This window comes from Leuciscus leuciscus, assembly GCF_965113295.1.
Source record: "Leuciscus leuciscus genome assembly, chromosome: 12".
Lineage (NCBI taxonomy): Eukaryota > Metazoa > Chordata > Actinopteri > Cypriniformes > Leuciscidae > Leuciscus > Leuciscus leuciscus.
Window position 1 is genome coordinate 43,172,672 of NC_138736.1, and position 17,961 is coordinate 43,190,632.

The following is a 17,961-nucleotide window of genomic DNA, read 5'->3' on the forward strand; positions in this document are numbered from 1 at the left end:
GGCTACAGAAGTGGAAAGTGCATCCAGTAAATTTTTAATTGAGCAAACCAGTTGCTATCTACAAACAAGAGAAGTTTATCATATCCATAGACACATGAAAGACATTAAACATTATTTTGTTATTGGTTATGTCAGTGGTTCTCAAAGTGTGGGGTGAAACTATATATTTAATTAATTCATTAAACCCTAATTAACAATTAATTAGTTAATTGCAACTAAATCCAAGTGCGTGAATAGCGGTTAGCGCTCTGCCTTTATAAAGCGGCAACGAAGGCAATTATTTCTGTTTTTCATTGCACGTTTTATTCAATGTAAAAAAAAAAAAATCAGCTTTTATTTATATATATATATATATATAATATATAAATAAAAATAAAATAAATATAAATAATTTTATATATAAATTATATATAACAGATTTAAAAAAAAAAGATTTTTTAAAAGATTTGTTTTTAAATCTGTTTTTTAAAAACAGATTTTTAAAAAGGTTTAAAGGGAGGCAAAACCACTGGGTTAGGCTATGTATGTCAAAAAGCAAAACATCTACTCTGATGAAGTTTGTTCGCTTTTTCATTCCAAGTGGTGTGAAATAGTTGAGGAAGAATATGATAGGTTTATATATGAGAAGTTCAGTGATTACTTTAACAGCTTTGCTGGTAATTTCACTTATTTTTCTGCATTTTTTTGTTTTGTTCAAAAAGTGTGTAATTCATTTGTATTTGTGAAGAAATTATCTCTCTGATATAAGACGAGATGTTTCCATCTAAACTGCAGATTCTCCATCTCACTGCCTGTTGATTGTCATTCTCTCACAACAAACACACAACTGCATTTATTTAATAAATGTATTCTTATTTCCCTTTGTCTCCTGTTTTCTCTTCCTGCTTGAGATTGAATCTCTAATGGAGAATAGAATTATCATCAACTCTATCAGCCTGAATAGAGAGCTTTCAGCTAATAACATAATTATATGTTAGTAGTGTTGTAGTCAAGACCACCTAAACGTCTCAGGTTACGACTGTAACCATAGTTCCCTAAGAAGGGAACGAGACGCTGTGTCGAAATGACGCCATGGGAACGCCCCCAGCGTGAATGCGTCTGAAGCATCTATGTCAACTAGTCCAATGGAAAGAATGAACATCACGGGCGGGTGACGTCATGACCAGGAAGAGATAAAAGCGCATCCGGTGCAACCGGCGTTAGCTTCGAAAATTGCCGGAGCAAGTCGATCACAGGGATGCCGGAAGTATGGCAGGGCAACGCAGCAGCGTCTCTTTCCCTTCTCAGGGAACTATGGTTACGGTCGTAACCTGAGACGTTCCCTTTCGAGGGAACTCGCGCTGCGTCGAAATGTCGCCATGGGAACGAGAATACCCAAACCGCCAGACTTACAAATGCCTGAGTGTCAGCCTGTTGTCAAAACTAACACTAAGCAGTAAGCACCTGAGACGCTGGAGCAGCATCCAGGTCCAGGCTATAAAATCTCACGAATGTGAGCGGTGAGGACCAACCCGCCACATCGCAAACGTCATGGAGAGAAACCCCAGATAAAAGGGCTTTAGAGGCCGCCATACTCCTAGCTCTGACCACCAAAGGGCACGGCTGGTCAGAGGACTCATAAGCAAGATAGCCTCAACTATCCACTTGCTAACTGTCTGCTTAGAGGCAGGAAGACCTTTCTTGGCTGATCCAAAGCAGACAAATAGCTCATCGGATTTTCTCCAAGGAGAAAGTCTGATGCTCACACTGGACACAAGAGGTTCAGCTTTTCCTGGTCCGAAGTAAACGGGGGAGGACAGAAAGTCTGCAGCACAATAGGCCTTGGAATAATGGTGGGCACCTTAGGGACATATCCTTGCTTGGGGTATAAGAATGCCTTGACCATACCGGGTGCAAACTCAAGGCACGTGGGAGAAACCGAAAGGGCCTGAAGGTCTCTGACTCTTTTGAGGGACGAAATAGCTAGCAGAAAGATGGTCTTAAAAGTAAGACATTTTTCTGGAACCGAATCTAGGGGCTCAAACGGAGCCCCAGACAGGCCTTCTAGAACTATTGAGAGGTCCCAAGCCGACACCCTAGTGCAAGTTGCAGGCCTTAACTTCAAAGTGCCACGAAGGAAACGTGTAATCAGGGGGTCTCGACCCAACGATGTATTACCCACAGGGGCAATGGCCGCCACGTAGACCTCGAGAGTGGAAGGACATAGACCCGATGAGAAGCGATCTTGCAGGAACTCGAGTACTGTGTTTACAGAACAGTTAAAGGGATAGTTCACTTTGAAATAAAATTTATGTTTTAGCTTACCTCAAGGGCATCCAAGATGTAGGTGTCTTTTTTTCCGCAGTAGTTTCAATTTTGATATTTTTAGGTCAAACCGTTCTTGTCTGTTAGTCATATGCAGGTCTATGGTCACTATCTCAAAGAGCATGCACAGAGTCCAAATTAAAACAATTCCCCATCGTCCAAATTAAACAATTCCCCATCAATTGATGGTACACATTGATGACCTAAGACACGAAACGAGCGGTTTGTGTGAGAAAACGAACAGTATTTATATCGTTTTTACCTCTTGAACACAGCCACGTCCAAGTGATCTGAGGGCGCGCGCGCGCGCATCCTGCTGTGTGACGTGTGCGCAGACTGGTGCATAGATATATACACTAGATGTCGCCTTGGCTACAGACGATGGGGAATTGTTTTAATTTGGACTCTGTGCATGCTCTTTGAGATAATGACCATAACCCTGCATTATATGACTGACAGACAAGAACGGTTTGACCTAAAAATATAAAAATTGAAACTACTGCAGAAAAAAAACACCTACATCTTGGATGCCCTTGAGGTAAGCTAAAACATACCAAAATTTTATTTCAAAGTGAACTATCCCTTTAAGAAACAACTTAATAAAATTGTACAAAATTTGTTCAAAACTCAAAAATCTGATTTATTCAAAACTTCTACTGGTTTTCATAAATATGTTTTAGAAATGTTTGAGAAATGTACCAAAGAAATATCTGATCTTTTAATTGATGATTGTGCAAATATTATTGAAGAAATCTGCAGTTATCTGAAAGAAGTTTTCATTCCTTGGTGGGATAAAAAAGTGGAAGACGCATCCAGCAGGTTCTTGACAGAACAGCTCGTAGGCAACCTTCTAAAACATTCTTTGCATCTTTTTCTTTTGGAAATAAAAAAAATCTGAAAAAAAATGGGAAGAATTTGTCAGAATGGTCAAAAATGAGATTGTGTGCAATCTGTTATTGTAAACTGTTATTTGGCTCTATTTTTGTCATTTTGCAGCATTTCTATTTTATTTACTGTATGATTGCTCTTTTGGGAGAATAAGTGTTCATGTCTTAAGCATAATTTTGTCCCTTAGCTTTATTTTCTCAGCTTGTTCAGACACTTGCTATTGGTCACCTCCATCAGCCAATCAGTGTTGCCATAGGTTTATTTTTATTTTCCTGCACGATTAGTCAGATAAGATTGACAGCTCAGCAGAGCTCGGCTCAATAAAGCCTGTAATAATTTGCTGTGGAGACTAATAAGCACGGGGAACTCAGGCGATCCAGAACAGGGGAGACAGAACCAAGACAGACACAGAACTACACTTTTACACCAAATAGTCAATTTTCTGCCACTGTCACCATTATATTCTGTTTAGTTCATGGACTTTTAGTTTTCTGTACTGGATTTGTCTGTCTTCGTCTTCCCACCTGAAACACAACGTGACAGCCGCAAACCACAGATTACTTGTCATGTTTCAGGTTTACCTGCATACAATAGTCAAGTCAAGTCAAGTCAAGTATATTTGTATAGCGCTTTTCACAATACAGATTGTATCAAAGCAGCTTCACAGTATTAAATTAAAATAATACAACAAGGTTTGTTTCAAGTGGAATTTATTGATTGATAAAATTAAATTAAATATCCCCAAAATATCCCCAACTGAGCAAGCCAAAGGCAACAGTGGCAAGGAACCGAAAAACTCCATCAAGTGACCTAATGGTGTCCTAAAACTCCATCAGGTGACCTAATGGAGAAAAAAAAACCTTGGGAGAACCCAGGCTCAGTCGGGGGCCAGTTCTCCTCTGGCATTTATGAGCTAGAGGCCGGATTGTAGTTTGAACTGTAAGATAAAAAATATTATATGAATGCCTGGCTGAAGAGATGCGACTTTAATCTAGTTTTAAACTGGGAGAGCGAGTCTGAGCAACGAACAGTATCAGGAAGACTATTCCAGAGTTTCGGAGCCAAATGTGAAAATGCTCTCCCTCCTTTGGTGGTTCTGGATATCCTAGGTATGACCAAAAGCCTTGAATTTAGTGATCTTAAAGAGCGCGATGGATTATAGGGCGATAGAAGATCCGTTAAATAGACTGGAGCTAAGCCGTTTAGGGCTTTATAAGTCAGTAGCAATACCTTGTAATTAATACGGAGCTTTATAGGTAACCAATGCAGTGATGATAAAATCGGTGTTATATGATCATATGTTCTTGATCTCGTAAGAACTCTAGCGGCGGCATTTTGGACTAACTGTAGCTTGTTTATCGAGGATGCAGGACAACCAGCTAATAAAGCATTACAGTAATCCAGTCTCGAGGTCATGAATGCATGAACTAACTTTTCTGCATCAGAAACTGATAGCATATTACGTAGCTTAGCAATGTTTCTAAGGTGGAAAAAGGCTGTTTTTGTAACATATGAAATAGACAACATGAAATCCATTATTTTTTATAATTCAGTTTACTGTTTTAGGACTGAGGACCTCTGACCTCGTGATCCAGTTATATGACCTCTGAACTTCAGATTTTGTTCTTTTTGACACCCACATTGATGTCAGACTGTCCTCAGGATTCAGTTACCTCACATCTCGCCAGTACACTAGTGAACAAACTGAACGATGGACTTTAAGGCTGTAGGCAAACAATAAAGAATTATGATGTAATGAATGGCTTTAATAATCACTGATAGCGATTAATTACACCAACCTGAACCAAAACACACACAAGTCTCGAGAATCATCCCATCATTTCTGTTGAACGGGTATAAAGACAATCATTCTGCTTTCTGCATAAATATAAGCGGGTTCATTTGTGTGATGATGCTGACGTGGAGCTGTGAAGTGTTTCCAGATCCAGGAAAACGTCTCGGGTTACGTCTGTAAACCTTGTTCCCTGAGAAGGGAACGAGACACTGCGTCGTTGTAAAACGACACTTTGGGGACGCTCCCTTAGCGTGCGCCTCTGAAGTATGAATGAAACTAATCCAATCCTGATTGGTGTTGCGTCATGACGTAACATGTGACGGCATAACCGGTTGCATAAAAGTGACGCTGGCACACACACACATTAGCCTTGCGATGAAGCAAGCCGCTCCTAGACATCGAGGGGCGTGGCAAGACGACGCAGTGTCTCGTTCCCTTCTCAGGGAACAAGGGTTACAGACGTAACCCGAGACATTCCCTTTCGTTAGGGAACTCGAACTGCGTCGTTGTAAAACGACACTTTGAGGAACGAATGCCCACTAGGCCACGCACCGAAAAAGGCCTGCCCTAGAGTGAAACTGGTCTCAGACACTCAGATAGGACTAGAGCATACGTGCGCCAGGCGTACAAGGGAGGTGCAGACTATAAACCTGATAAAAGTGTGCGGGGTAGCCCAACCGGCTACCTCACAGATCTCCTGGAGGGGCGCTCCCGAGGGGAAGGCCCTAGAGGACTCAATGCCTCTAGTAGAATGAACCCTTACGGTCAAAGGTGAAGGCAAATTGCGCACCTTGTAGGCCTATTTATGGTTTGTATAGCCGGGAGCCCCTATTAGGTGACCCAAAACACACTACAGTAAGTCCGACCTCCTAAAAGAAGAGGACCTCTCAATGTAAATACTTGGAACTCTGACTGCCAGAGCAAGGAACCTCTCTTCTTCTGCCGACACATGTGGTGGAGGATGAAATGCTTGCAGGACCATGGACCTAGCCATGTTAGATTGCACTTAAGGCACATAGCTGGTTCTCAGATGCAGGATGGCCATAATTCCGCCGAGGGTAAACCCCAAGCAAGCTGGTACTAATGCCAGGGCTTGGAGATCTCCCAGTCTCTTTAAAAGAAGTAGCTAAGAGAAAGGCTATCTTGAACGTGAGGTCCTAGACAAAGCCGACTGAAGGGATTCGAAGGGAGCCAGGGATAGGCCTTCGAGAACCATCGCCAGGTACCAGGAAGGAACCCTGGACCTGACTGTCAGTCTCATCCTCTATCTACCAAGGAGAAATAGTATGACCAGTTGGTGCCTCCCCAAAAGGCCCAATATTCAGTGGTGCATGGAACGCCGCAATGGCATCCATGTGCACCATACATGTGGACGGGGAGAGATTCGCAGAGAACGATCTTGAAGAAACTCCAGAACTGAAGCCACTGGGCAGTTAGCTGGGCCTAACTCATGTTCTATATACCAAGTGGAAAAACATTCCACTTAGGCAAGGCAAGGCAAGGCAAGTTTATTTATATAGCACATTTCATACACAATGGCAATGCAAAGTGCTTTACATAGAAGAAATTAAAATAATAAAAAGAAACAAGAATAATTAAAACAGTTTAGAAAAATAAAATGAAATACAATACAGTACAGTCGGACGAACAGCGGCACAGTGCTCATTCAGTAAATGCATAGCTAAACAGAAGTGTTTTGAGTCTGGATTTGAATGTGACCACTGTAGGAGCACATCTGATCTCTTCTGGAAGCTGGTTCCAGCTGCGGCTGGCATAATAGCTAAAAGCAGACTCACCATGCTTAGAGTGAACCCTTGGTATTTCTAGCTGATATGATCCTAATGATCTGAGTGATCTGTTGGGTTTATATTCAGTGAGCATATCTGCAATGTATTGAGGTCCTAGGCCATTGAATGATTTATATACCAGTAATAATACTTTGAAATCAATCCTAAATCTAACTGGGAGCCAGTGTAAAGACCTGAGGACTGGTGTGATATGTTCATATTTTCTGGTTCTGCTCAGAATCCTGGCGGCAGCGTTCTGTATGAGCTGCAACTGTCTTATGGTCTTTTTGGGAAGGCCAGTGAGGAGTCCATTACAATAATCCACCCTGCTGGTGATGAAAGCATGCACAAGTTTCTCTAAGTCTTGTCTGGAAACAAAGCATCTAATTCTTGCAATATTTTTCAGATGATAGTATGCTGATTTAGTTATTTCTTTGACATGACTACTGAAACTAAGGTCTGACTCTAGTGTCACACCAAGATTCCTGACTTGATTTTTAGTTGTTTGACCCCTAGAGAGAAGGTATGCGTTCACCTTGAGAACTTCATCTTTGTTTCCAAACGCAATAACTTCAGTTTTGTCTTTGTTTAATTGAAGAAAGTTTTGACACATCCAACTGTTGACCTCATCAATGCATTGGCACAGGGAGTCAATGGGGCTGTAATCATTAGGCGATAGGGCTAAGTACAGCTGTGTGTCGTCTGCATAGCTGTGGTAAGCAATTTGGTTGTTTCTCATTATTTGGCTCATTGGGAGCATATACAGGTTGAACAGGAGTGGCGCAAGAATTGAGCCTTGAGGGACTCCGCATGTCATGGATGTCCACTCAGACTTATGGTCTCCTATACTCACATAATAACCTCTCCCATCTAAGTATGACCTGAACCATTTTAGGACTATCCCAGAAAGCCCCACCCAGTTTTCCAGCCTGTCAAGAAGTATGTTATGATCGACAGTGTCAAATGCAGCACTGAGGTCGAGTAGTACCAGCACTGATAATTTGCCTGAATCAGTATTTAAGCGAATATCGTTTAGTATCTTTATGAGCGCTGTCTCTGTGCTGTGATGCGGTCGGAAACCAGATTGAAAATTATCAAAGTATCCATTCGAGCTTAAGAATTTGTTCAGCTGATTGAAGATAACTTTTTCAATGATCTTGCCTATGAAAGGAAGATTCGAGATCGGTCTATAGTTGCTTAATATGGTCTTATCCAGATTGTTCTTTTTCAGGAGGGGCTTGACAACTGCAGTTTTCAGGGAGTTTGGAAAACTCCCAGAGAGAAGTGAGGCATTTACCACTTCTAGAAGATCTGCTTCTAAACTGTTTAACACACTTTTGAAAAAAGATGTGGGAAGTGTGTCAAGAGCGCATGTTGATGTTTTAAGGTGCTGTACGGTTTCTACCAAAATTTTGCCATCAATTTTTTTGAAATCAGACAAAGTTACTACTTTTTCAGGTGGTCTGATCTGTCTGACCCCAGCACAACTCAAGGATGTGCTGATCACCTTTCTGATATTATTGATTTTGTCAGAGAAGAAAGAAGCAAACTCACTGCACTTGCTGTTTGAGAGCATTTCACTGGGAATCTGGCTTGGGGGGTTTGTCAGTCTCTCTACAGTAGCAAAAAGAGTGCGTGTGTTGTTTAAATTGCAGTTTATAATATTTGAGAAGAAAGTCTGTCTAGCTTTGCCTAGTTCCATATTGAAAGCATGAAGACTGTGTGTGGGGCCATGTACATGCTGAGTCAGATCAAAAGTTTTTAAAACAGTTTTGATTTCTTTTGCCATATTGTTTTCTGCATTATCTATGTGAATGTTCAAATCTCCAGCAATGGCAAAACAGTCAAACTCTGAGGTAATTGTTGATAACAGTTCTGTAAATTCCTCAGCAAAGGCTGGAGAGTATTTTGGAGGCCTGTAAATAATGATGAGTAAAATGCGTGGAGCACCTTTTAATACAATACCCAGATATTCGAAAGACGTGTAGTTCCCAAATGATATTTGCTTACATTGATAGATATCTTTAAAAAGAGCAGCTAGACCCCCACCTCTCTTAACAGCTCTGCAGACACTCATAAAAGTAAAGTTAGGAGGGGATGTTTCATTGAGGATTGTTGCACTGCAGCTGTCTTCTAGCCAGGTTTCATTTAGAAGCATAAAATCCAGGTTGTTTGTGGTTATTAAGTCATTGACTAGAAGTGATTTATTTTTAAGTGAGCGGATGTTTAAAATTGCTAACTTAACAGTCTTACTTTTTTTCCCTACACCAATCTTAGTTAGACGTGCAATAGGCACCAGATTAGTTGAGTTTGCTGTACGGCTATTGAAGGCCTTAGACTTTCTATCTTGTAATAGAACAGCAATAGAGAAAGATACAGGCACACTGGGTTCCCGCTTGTTCTGTAAACATTTGAGAAAGTTACTGTTATCAAAACGGGGACCCGACACACATCACTGAGAGCTGGTATCAGTTGTTTTTGGTTCACCTCGAGCAGACGGAGGAGGGTGTGAGCCCTGGCGTTGTGGCAGAGGCCGAAGAGCTCTCACAGAGGCAGGGGGAGGGCGAGCTGGGCCTGCAGGCTTTGGTGGTAGCGGTGCCCGACGTTTTTTGGTTGATATCTGGGGGCTTGCAGCAAAAGAGTGTGATAGTCTGGTACCAGCATGCACAAGTTCTTCCATTTTCTGTGAGAAGCACAGGAGTGGAGTTGCTGGCGAGAGGGAGAACGTGTCTGGTGAAAGGGGCTGTTGCTCTGGTGTTATAGGAGGCTGTGATATGCTGTCCTGGCTTCCCTGGCTGTTTTCCAGGAAGTCGTCCTTGGGTGCTGAATCTTGGAGCAGTTCTGATGTGTCTGTCTGTGGTGAGCTCTGTGGGCATGGCTCAGCTGAGATTGTGTCCGTGAGCAGAGGTTGTTGTGGCTCAGTGGTGTTATCATTGTCCTTGTGTGATATGTCAACATCATGAAGTGAAGTCCTGTGGTCATTCATACTGTGTCCAGGTGTGTGTGTGCCGTTCTGATTGAGTGGATTGGCACAGACTGCAGAAGGATGATTGAGGGAGAAGTAGATGTTGTCCTTTAACACTCTTGAACCAAGTTTGTTTGGGTGATGGCCATCCCGATGAAATAGTTGTCTCTGACTCCAGAAGAGATTGAAGTTGTCAATGAAGTTTACTCCTTTTATATTGCAGGTTTTTTGCAGCCATGTATTAATCCCAAGCAACCGTGAAAACCTGTTTGTTCCTCTTGCTGGGAGTGGTCCACTGATGAATGTCTGAACTTTCAGTTTTTTAAGTGTTTCAAAAAGTTCATTGAAATCCTTCTTAAGGAGTTCTGACTGCTCTTTATGAATGTCATTCTTCCCCACATGAATGATGAGTCGATTTGCAGTCTTATGTTTCATTAGAATGTTCTGAAGTTCCCTGTTTATATCAGAAATTGTTGCTTGTGGAAGGCAGCATGTAGTTGTATCCCTGCAGCTAATGTTTCTGATTATGGAGTCTCCCACTATCAGAGTCCTGGGCTCGGCTGCGCTCTGAGCTGAGTGCCGCTGTCTGCTCGACCTTGAGCGCCAGTTAGCATCAGTGTTAGCTACTGGCTGATACAGTCTGTGTTCGATCACATTCATCACGTTTGGGGATTCCTCATTTACATTCATTAGTACTTCAAATCTGTTCTCAAGATGTATAGGTGTTGGCAGGAGACCAGTGTTTGCAGTCCTTGTCAGAGCTGTATCTGGGGTAGAGGATGCAACTGCGGTAATATGTGAGGCTCGTGACAATCTGATGCCTCGAGTGCCTTTGGGTCTCGCTCCTTGTTTGTGCCATCGATTCGTAAGTCGATCGGCTTGTTTCTCTACCTGTCGAGGAGCACTAGTTTCATGGGACTCACCAGCTATATGCTGAGGGCGTCCATGACGAAGCTCTGTTGTGTGTTCCGTCTGGTTTGGTGGTCCCGTAAATAACTTTGTTTCAAGAACTGCAATCCTTTGTAAAAGTCTGTGGCAGTTAGTGCAGCAAGTAGATTCCAGAAGAGGCATTTTCTCTCTTATCCTTGTAGGCAGTTGTGTTTTCCTTTCCTCGGAATGTAAGCTGGTCGGGTAGAAGAATTCTGCGTTTTTGTAGTAATCCAAACTTTGTCGTTTGAGCACTGTGCTGATTTGCTGAAGTTAAAATTAGGTGATAAAAGGAGCTCAAATTATAAAAGTATAGAAGATAAAATATAAAAGCGATAGAGCAAAGCGCGGAGCAGGAGCAGTGAACAAGAGCGTCCGAACAGTAGCTGAGCAGGAAGTCACACCACTTAAGGTCATACAATCTCCTAGTAGACGGAACCCTAGAGATAAGTATGGTTCCGTGCACCCCAAATGATAGAACAGCATCTAGGTACTGAGCCCCCTCAGAGGCCAGACCCACAATTTCCACAGCTCTGGGCGAGGATGGAATATAGTGCCCTCCGCCTGAGATATCAGATCCCTCCTCAGAGGAATCTGCCATGGTGGAGCTATCAGGAGTGAAATTAAGTCCGAAAACCATACTCGGACCGGCCAAAACTGGGCTACCAGAAGACTGATGCCCTCCTGACGGACCCTCTCCAGGACTCCCGGGAGCAGAGCGATCGGGGGAAAAGCGTACAGGCGAAGCCTCGGCCAGGCCTGTACCATGGCATCCAACCCCAGCGGGGCTGGATGAGTGAGGGAGAACCAAAGTGGACAGTGGGACGTCCCTCGAGACGCAAACAGATCCACTTCCATTGGCCCAAACCTCTACCATATTAACTCCACCACCTCTGGATGGAGTCTCCATTCCCCGGGCCTCAGCCCCTGCCTCGACAGGATGTCTGCTCCCTGATTCTGAACCTCCGGGACATATATTGCTCTTATAGATAATATTTTCCCTTGGGACCATAAAATAATCTGATGCGCCAATCTGGATAGAGGGCGAGATCTGAGTCCCCCTTGTCGGTTCAGATAAGCTACCACTGATGTATTGTCCGAACGTATCAAGACGTGGTAACCTTTGATGTCTGGGAGGAAGCTTCTCAGAGCCCTGAACACAGCCAACATTTCTAGGCAAATTATATGCCAAGAATAATGATGGTCCAGCCACAGACCCCTGGCAAAGCGGGCGATAACCGCGCCGCTGCCAGTGAGGGAAGCGTCTGTCGAAATGGTTTTCCAGCGACATGATGCCCCTAATACTGGCCCTTGGGACAAGAACCAAGGTTTCTTCCATAATAATAGGGAACAAAGGCATCTGCGGCCAAGGACGACATCTCGATGCCGAACTGCCATTTCTCGAGACTGGGCCAAAATGAGCCAGTCATCGATATAATTCAGAATACGGATGCCCTGAAGCCTCAGTGGAGCCAGAGCTGCATCCATATACTTAGTGAACGTGCGGGGAGAGAGTGCTAGGCCAAACGGAAGAACCCAATATTGTTACGCTTCGCCCCCGAAAGCGAACCTCAGGAACCTCCTGTGACATGGAAGGATGGAGACATGAAAATAGGCGTCTTTTAGATCTATCGTGACAAACCAATCCTCGGATCTAATTTGGTTCACGATGATGGGAACAGTGAGCATCTTGAACCTGAATCTCCTCAGAGAACAATTCAACTGCCTCAAATCTAAAATCGGCCTCAGCCCGCCATCCTTCTTTGGAACTATAAAGTACCGGCTGTAAAACCCGGACTCCCTGTCTGGTAGGGGAACAATTTCTATGGCCCCTTTGACCAGTAGAGTCTGTACCTCTTGTTCCATAACCCGAGCCTGTTCTGGAACCACTGCAGTCTGTACCACCCCAGCAAACTTGGGAGGTCGGTGACCGAACTGCAGTCTGTACACATATTTTATAATATTCAGGACCCATATAGATATATTCGGAAGGCGTTGCCATTCTTCTACAAAATCTACTAACGGAACCAGCCCCCCGAGACTGACCTCGGGTGTTTTTCGAGCACTATTCTCAACCTCCTGAAGCGGAGGACTGACAGGAAAAAGTCGAGAAAGATTTTGTGACCATAGTCGGTGCCCTGTTGCAAGCTTTTGGGGCGAACGCCACGGTGTGCGTTCGCTGGTAAACATCGATTTTCCTGAGGGCTCCCCCAAAGGGGAGGCTCTTTCGGTTTCGTTCTCGACACCCTGAAGCGGAGGACCGGCAGGGAATAATCGAAAACAGTTTCCGATGTGCGGACACGAACACTGCCTGGCCGCAAGTCTTTTGGGCGGGCACTACAGCGTGCATTTGCTGAAAACCGATGTGCCCCAAGTGCACTTGACACTGGATACAAACATCGATTTCCTGAGGGCTCCGCGGAGGAGCGATTCTCGCTCGTCCCTCCACGGGAGGACAGCCATCTTCGTCTCGTTTTCAACACACTGACGCGGAGGACCGGCAGGGAAAAAATCTAAAACGATTTTCGACGTTCGCTGCTCATCATTTTAATTCCTTAGAATTAAATGCAACCAAAAACACTGGATAAGTGAAACACGGTCTGGATGGTAGGCTGAATTAAAATATCTAACTTCTTAAAGTCAAATAATATTTTCTATCATTTCAATTCCATAATTTTAATTCATAGAATTAAATGCAGCCATAATCACCAGACAATACTGTTTTAATATTGATTTATACGGTCTCGTAATCTACACGCTGCCTCGGCAAACGCGAGATTCGAGCCGTTACAATATATTTGGCTTTCATCCCTCGAGAAGAAAGTCATCAGGTGCGAGGTTGACACATCCGACAGCGCACGGAATTTTGCACGCGCGCCCGAGATATTTATTTTCAATGAACACTGCCAGCACCCTCAGGAGCTGATTGTGAATGCCTCGCACCCAAACAGTATTATTTCACAGATCGCGTGTGTCCCTTTTATTGCAGACTTGTAATCTACGTGCTGCCTCGGCAAACGCGAGATTCGAGTCATTCACAATATATTTGGCTTTCATCTCTCGAGAAGAAAGTCAACGGGCGCGAGGCTGAAACACCCGAAACGCACGGCTGTGTGCGTCGAGATTTCTCAATGAACACGCAGCCAGCACCCTCAGGAGCTAACTGTGCATGCCTCGCACCCACACAGAAACTTATTGTTATTATCTACTATAGATTCTGTATTGCAATGCAGTAGGACAATTCTTATTTTTGGGTTACAACACCGGCGAGTGTGACGGGCTTCTGCGTCGTGAGCGAGCGTTATAGAATCTGCGGATGATGAACGAGAAAGTGCCTCGGCAGTCTCGTTCTCATCCGCGAGATCCTTCTGTGATCTCCACGATCTAAGCCGCCGCGCCGCCTCAACGGACGCGGAACCTGAACCGCGGGGATCGCGAGCCTAGCTTTTATCAGAAAAAATAGCCAAGCGGGAGCGCTCCTAAACAGTGTACACACAACTGATGCGTGTCCCCACCCGTGAGAAATCTAGAGCAGGGGTGCACACACTTAGTGTATCTTCCACTTGCATAATAGAGGATTTCAACAGACAAACAACACCAAATAAGTTTCACAGAGAACGCTTGCTGAAGAGCAAAAGCTAATGTGTGTGTGTGCCAGCGTCACTTTTATGCATCCGGTTATGCCGTCACATGTTACGTCATGACGCAACACCAATCAGGATTGGATTAGTTTCATTCATACTTCAGAGGCGCACGCTAAGGGAGCGTCCCCAAAGTGTCGTTTTACAACGACGCAGTTCGAGTTCCCTAACGAAAGTGAACTGGATTCCTCATGACTCGAGCTCTGCCTGTATTTCAGATCCGCCAGCAGAGGGCAGTGATGATCTCACATGCAGCGCTGAGGAGTCTGGGAAATAAACCAGTGACTCCTACATTCATTATTACTGACCACTGCTCTAACCTGTCATGAGGTGTTGTTTCCATGACGACCAAAGCATTGTCATTATAACCATCACAGGATATAATTAACCAATAATGTTACATCAAACATAGTAACTAAGTGTTGTTCTGTTACTATGGCACAAAACCGCTGATGTGTTTGCTGTGAGAGTATTCAGGCCTTTTTTTTTTTTTTTTTTTTTTTTTATTTTTTATTTTTTTTTTTTTTTTAACTTTTATTGGAAATTTGGTTCTCAGATGAATTTTTTCCTGCGTAAAGTGGCATAACTTTCTTTCACTGATCATCTCTGGCAGTAAATGCCCATCACAGGAGTGTTAATGTGTGTGTTTCTGATGTGTTTCTGTTTGCTATAAAGTGACGCCCTGATTCTCCTAAACATATTTGTCTGATGATGATGATGATGATGATGATGATGTACAGAATCTGTGCTGAGAATCAGGTTTGATCAGTTAAAAGGAAAACACAAACTCTTCAGTGACGGGGTTTGATTCACTGGTCTAATTCATTTTAATGCACTTTCTCTAGATTGTCACATTTGTGACATTATGATTGACATCTCTGGAATAATCAAACACTCAGGCTCAGACTCTTACAGCGGCCCGTCATTGTTTGGTCTCCAGCATGTTTTCACTCTGTGTGTCTTGAGGAGGAGAGATGTGCTGTTACTGAGTGATCAGACCTGGACAACAACAATACCACACATTCTTTCCATCATCATCATTAGTGAAACATGTTTAGAAGAACGGGCGTGTCAGAGTTTCATTGTATAGGAAACAGAAACTCACTTCATACCTGCGACGTCTAAACACAATAAACCTGATTTAGATGTACTGATGTAGTTACTTTAAAAAATGTTTAGTGAACTTAAGAAATGCGTTTTAACATTTTTGCCACATCATGCACTGTGCAAATAATTTTCTTCCTTGTCTTGCTTTCCAGCACAAATATCTAAACATTCTTAAATCAAGATACATTTACTGGAGAAGCAAAGATTGTCCTTATGTTCCTGATGCAACCAGATTTCATAATTGGTCAGGATTTTAAAACTCATGTAGTCTGAGCCCAGCTTAAAGTCTGCACAGGAAACAGAAATAATTTGTTTTAAATACCCTTTTAAAGCCCTTTACTGGCCAATAAATGTTATGTTGTGAATGGATATAATCAGCTTTGTTCTTTTGTTTCTCCAGAACAGCCAGTACATTTCTAAAATAATCTGAACATTTCAGAGGCAACATTGAACTACAGTAAGTTACTCTGCACCACATGCAAGTACTTTATTACTATGAACTTCTGTGTGAAATTGTATTGTTTGACTGTGTACTTGTGTTTTCTTAAACAGTTGAAGAGTTCAGATGCAAAAACCTCTAAATGCCATCTGAAATTTTCTTATAGAATGATCATTTTTATCAAGCTCGTATATTTAAATTCAATAATTTCACTTAAATGGCAATGAAGATTACCTATTAATTGTCATTTAAAGGTATAGCGAAGGATCTTTCCAAATTTTAGATAAGACCCGCCCTCTCCACTTTTTGAAAAGTTTGATTGATTCACCAGAATGATTGACAATTAGGAGGACCAATAGTATAGGTTACCCACCAGGAAGTAAAACATCCTCCGCTATACCTTTAAGTGAAATTACTGAACTTAAATACACAAGCTTGATAAAAATGATCATTCTATAGGAAAATTTCAGATGGCATTTAGAGGTTTTTGCATCTGAACTCTTCAGTTATTCTCTGAAAATCTTCCCTCATGCTCTCAAATCTCATTCATGTTATTTTTACATGTAAAATAATATCACAGGTTTGGCGCCAATAATGCTATGCATTTTTCTTATACCTTAATCATTTGCATTTGAATATAAGACTTTTGAATTATAACTTTAAGTTTAGTTTTTTTTTTTTAAATACATAAAAAAAACCTATTATATATTGCTTCAGAAGACAACACATCCCATAACACATGAGTTGTGGATCTTTTCTGGGACATTTTTGGAGAATATTGATCAACTTTTACATAAATTGTTGCATTGAATTGAACTAGACAAGTGTACATAAGAATGGTTTCATGAATGATTTACACAATTGTTTTCTGCTTGTGTTTCATGCAGTGAAAGCGACAGTGACTGGGGTTGCATTATGCCTGAGATCTGCTTTTGGGTTCCACAGACAGAAAGACAAACAGGTTTGGAACATCACAAGTCTGAGGAAATTATTTTAAGTTCACAACTATATTTTTAGCAACATTACTAACAGTACATTTTGTTCTTTGCAGGGACCTCGGTAAGCTGAAATACAAGTTTGAACAAGAATAAAAATCCTCCTGTAGACCTGACCATCCACCAGACAAGAGGAAAAACACATGGAAAACGAATCTGCTGCACCTTTTCACTTTTCTAACTCATTAAGTACCTCACATGTCCCTTTTGAAGATTTTATTATTGATTGCATTTTATGTTTTATGTCACATTTGTGAATTTCGTGAAATTTTGTCTCAAGTCTTTGCCCTCGAGTCCCGAGTCAAGTCGAGTCAAAGATGAGGCAAGTCCCGAGTCGAGTCAAAAGTCAAAGCCAACAAGTCTCAAGTCGAGTCCAAAGTCCTACCATTTTAGTTTCGAGTCATTTCAAGTCCTCTTACCACAGAAATAAAATGTATACAAATCATGTATGTCTGTAAGATTTGTATTTATTTAAACCTCTTTTTATACAATGACATTAATCAAATACAGTAAAAAACAGAAAATTTTATTTTCACAAAAAATGCTTGTATTTCAACAGCATATTGCACTAGAACAATGCACAGCAGCTTCAGTCCTGTATTGTATTGACCTCATATTGCAAAACAGTTTAACTTTCAAATAGACATGGGTCCTTTTAGCCTAAACTTTTTTAAACATGTCATCAATAAAATCCTCACTCCTCAAAATTATCACTTCTGAAAAACTGGACCAACCTGATAAAATAATTGGAATGCCTCCATAGAGACTGGTGTGTATGTGTGAGAGAGAGAGAGAGAGAGAGAGAGAGAGAGAGAGGATTAAACAACTTTTATTTAGACATCATTTATATCTCATTCACAATAATAATAATAATAATAATAATAAAATGTAATATTCAAAAAATAAAAATAAAATACTTTTTTTTTTTAAAACCCTAAGACCAATTGATCATCATGTACAACACATAGAACCTCATTGATACACCAGATTTCACAAAAAGCAGGTACATTATTTGTGAGACTGTAATATGTAAATTCCATTCTCAATCTTGCTGCCACCAGACTCATACACATTACTCTAGAATTTGTTGCTGCCAACTCTAGGCCCTTGTTT

General features: G+C 41.9%; 2 protein-coding genes across 2 annotated transcripts in view; one reads left to right on the forward strand and one right to left on the reverse strand.

The window, feature by feature from the left end:
• LOC309511386 (uncharacterized protein) overlaps nucleotides 1–7,739 on the forward strand; it is a 256,220-nt gene extending 248,481 nt beyond the window's left edge. Inside the window, exon 4 of the mRNA XM_082186598.1 lies at nucleotides 7,683–7,739. Coding sequence (XP_082042724.1) covers nucleotides 7,683–7,724 — 42 coding nt within the window. The 3' untranslated portion in view covers nucleotides 7,725–7,739. The remainder of the gene's footprint in view (nucleotides 1–7,682) is intronic.
• The window catches only part of LOC309511360 (uncharacterized protein), a 211,325-nt gene that overhangs the window by 170,177 nt on the left and 23,187 nt on the right, over nucleotides 1–17,961 (reverse strand). The window lies entirely within an intron of this gene.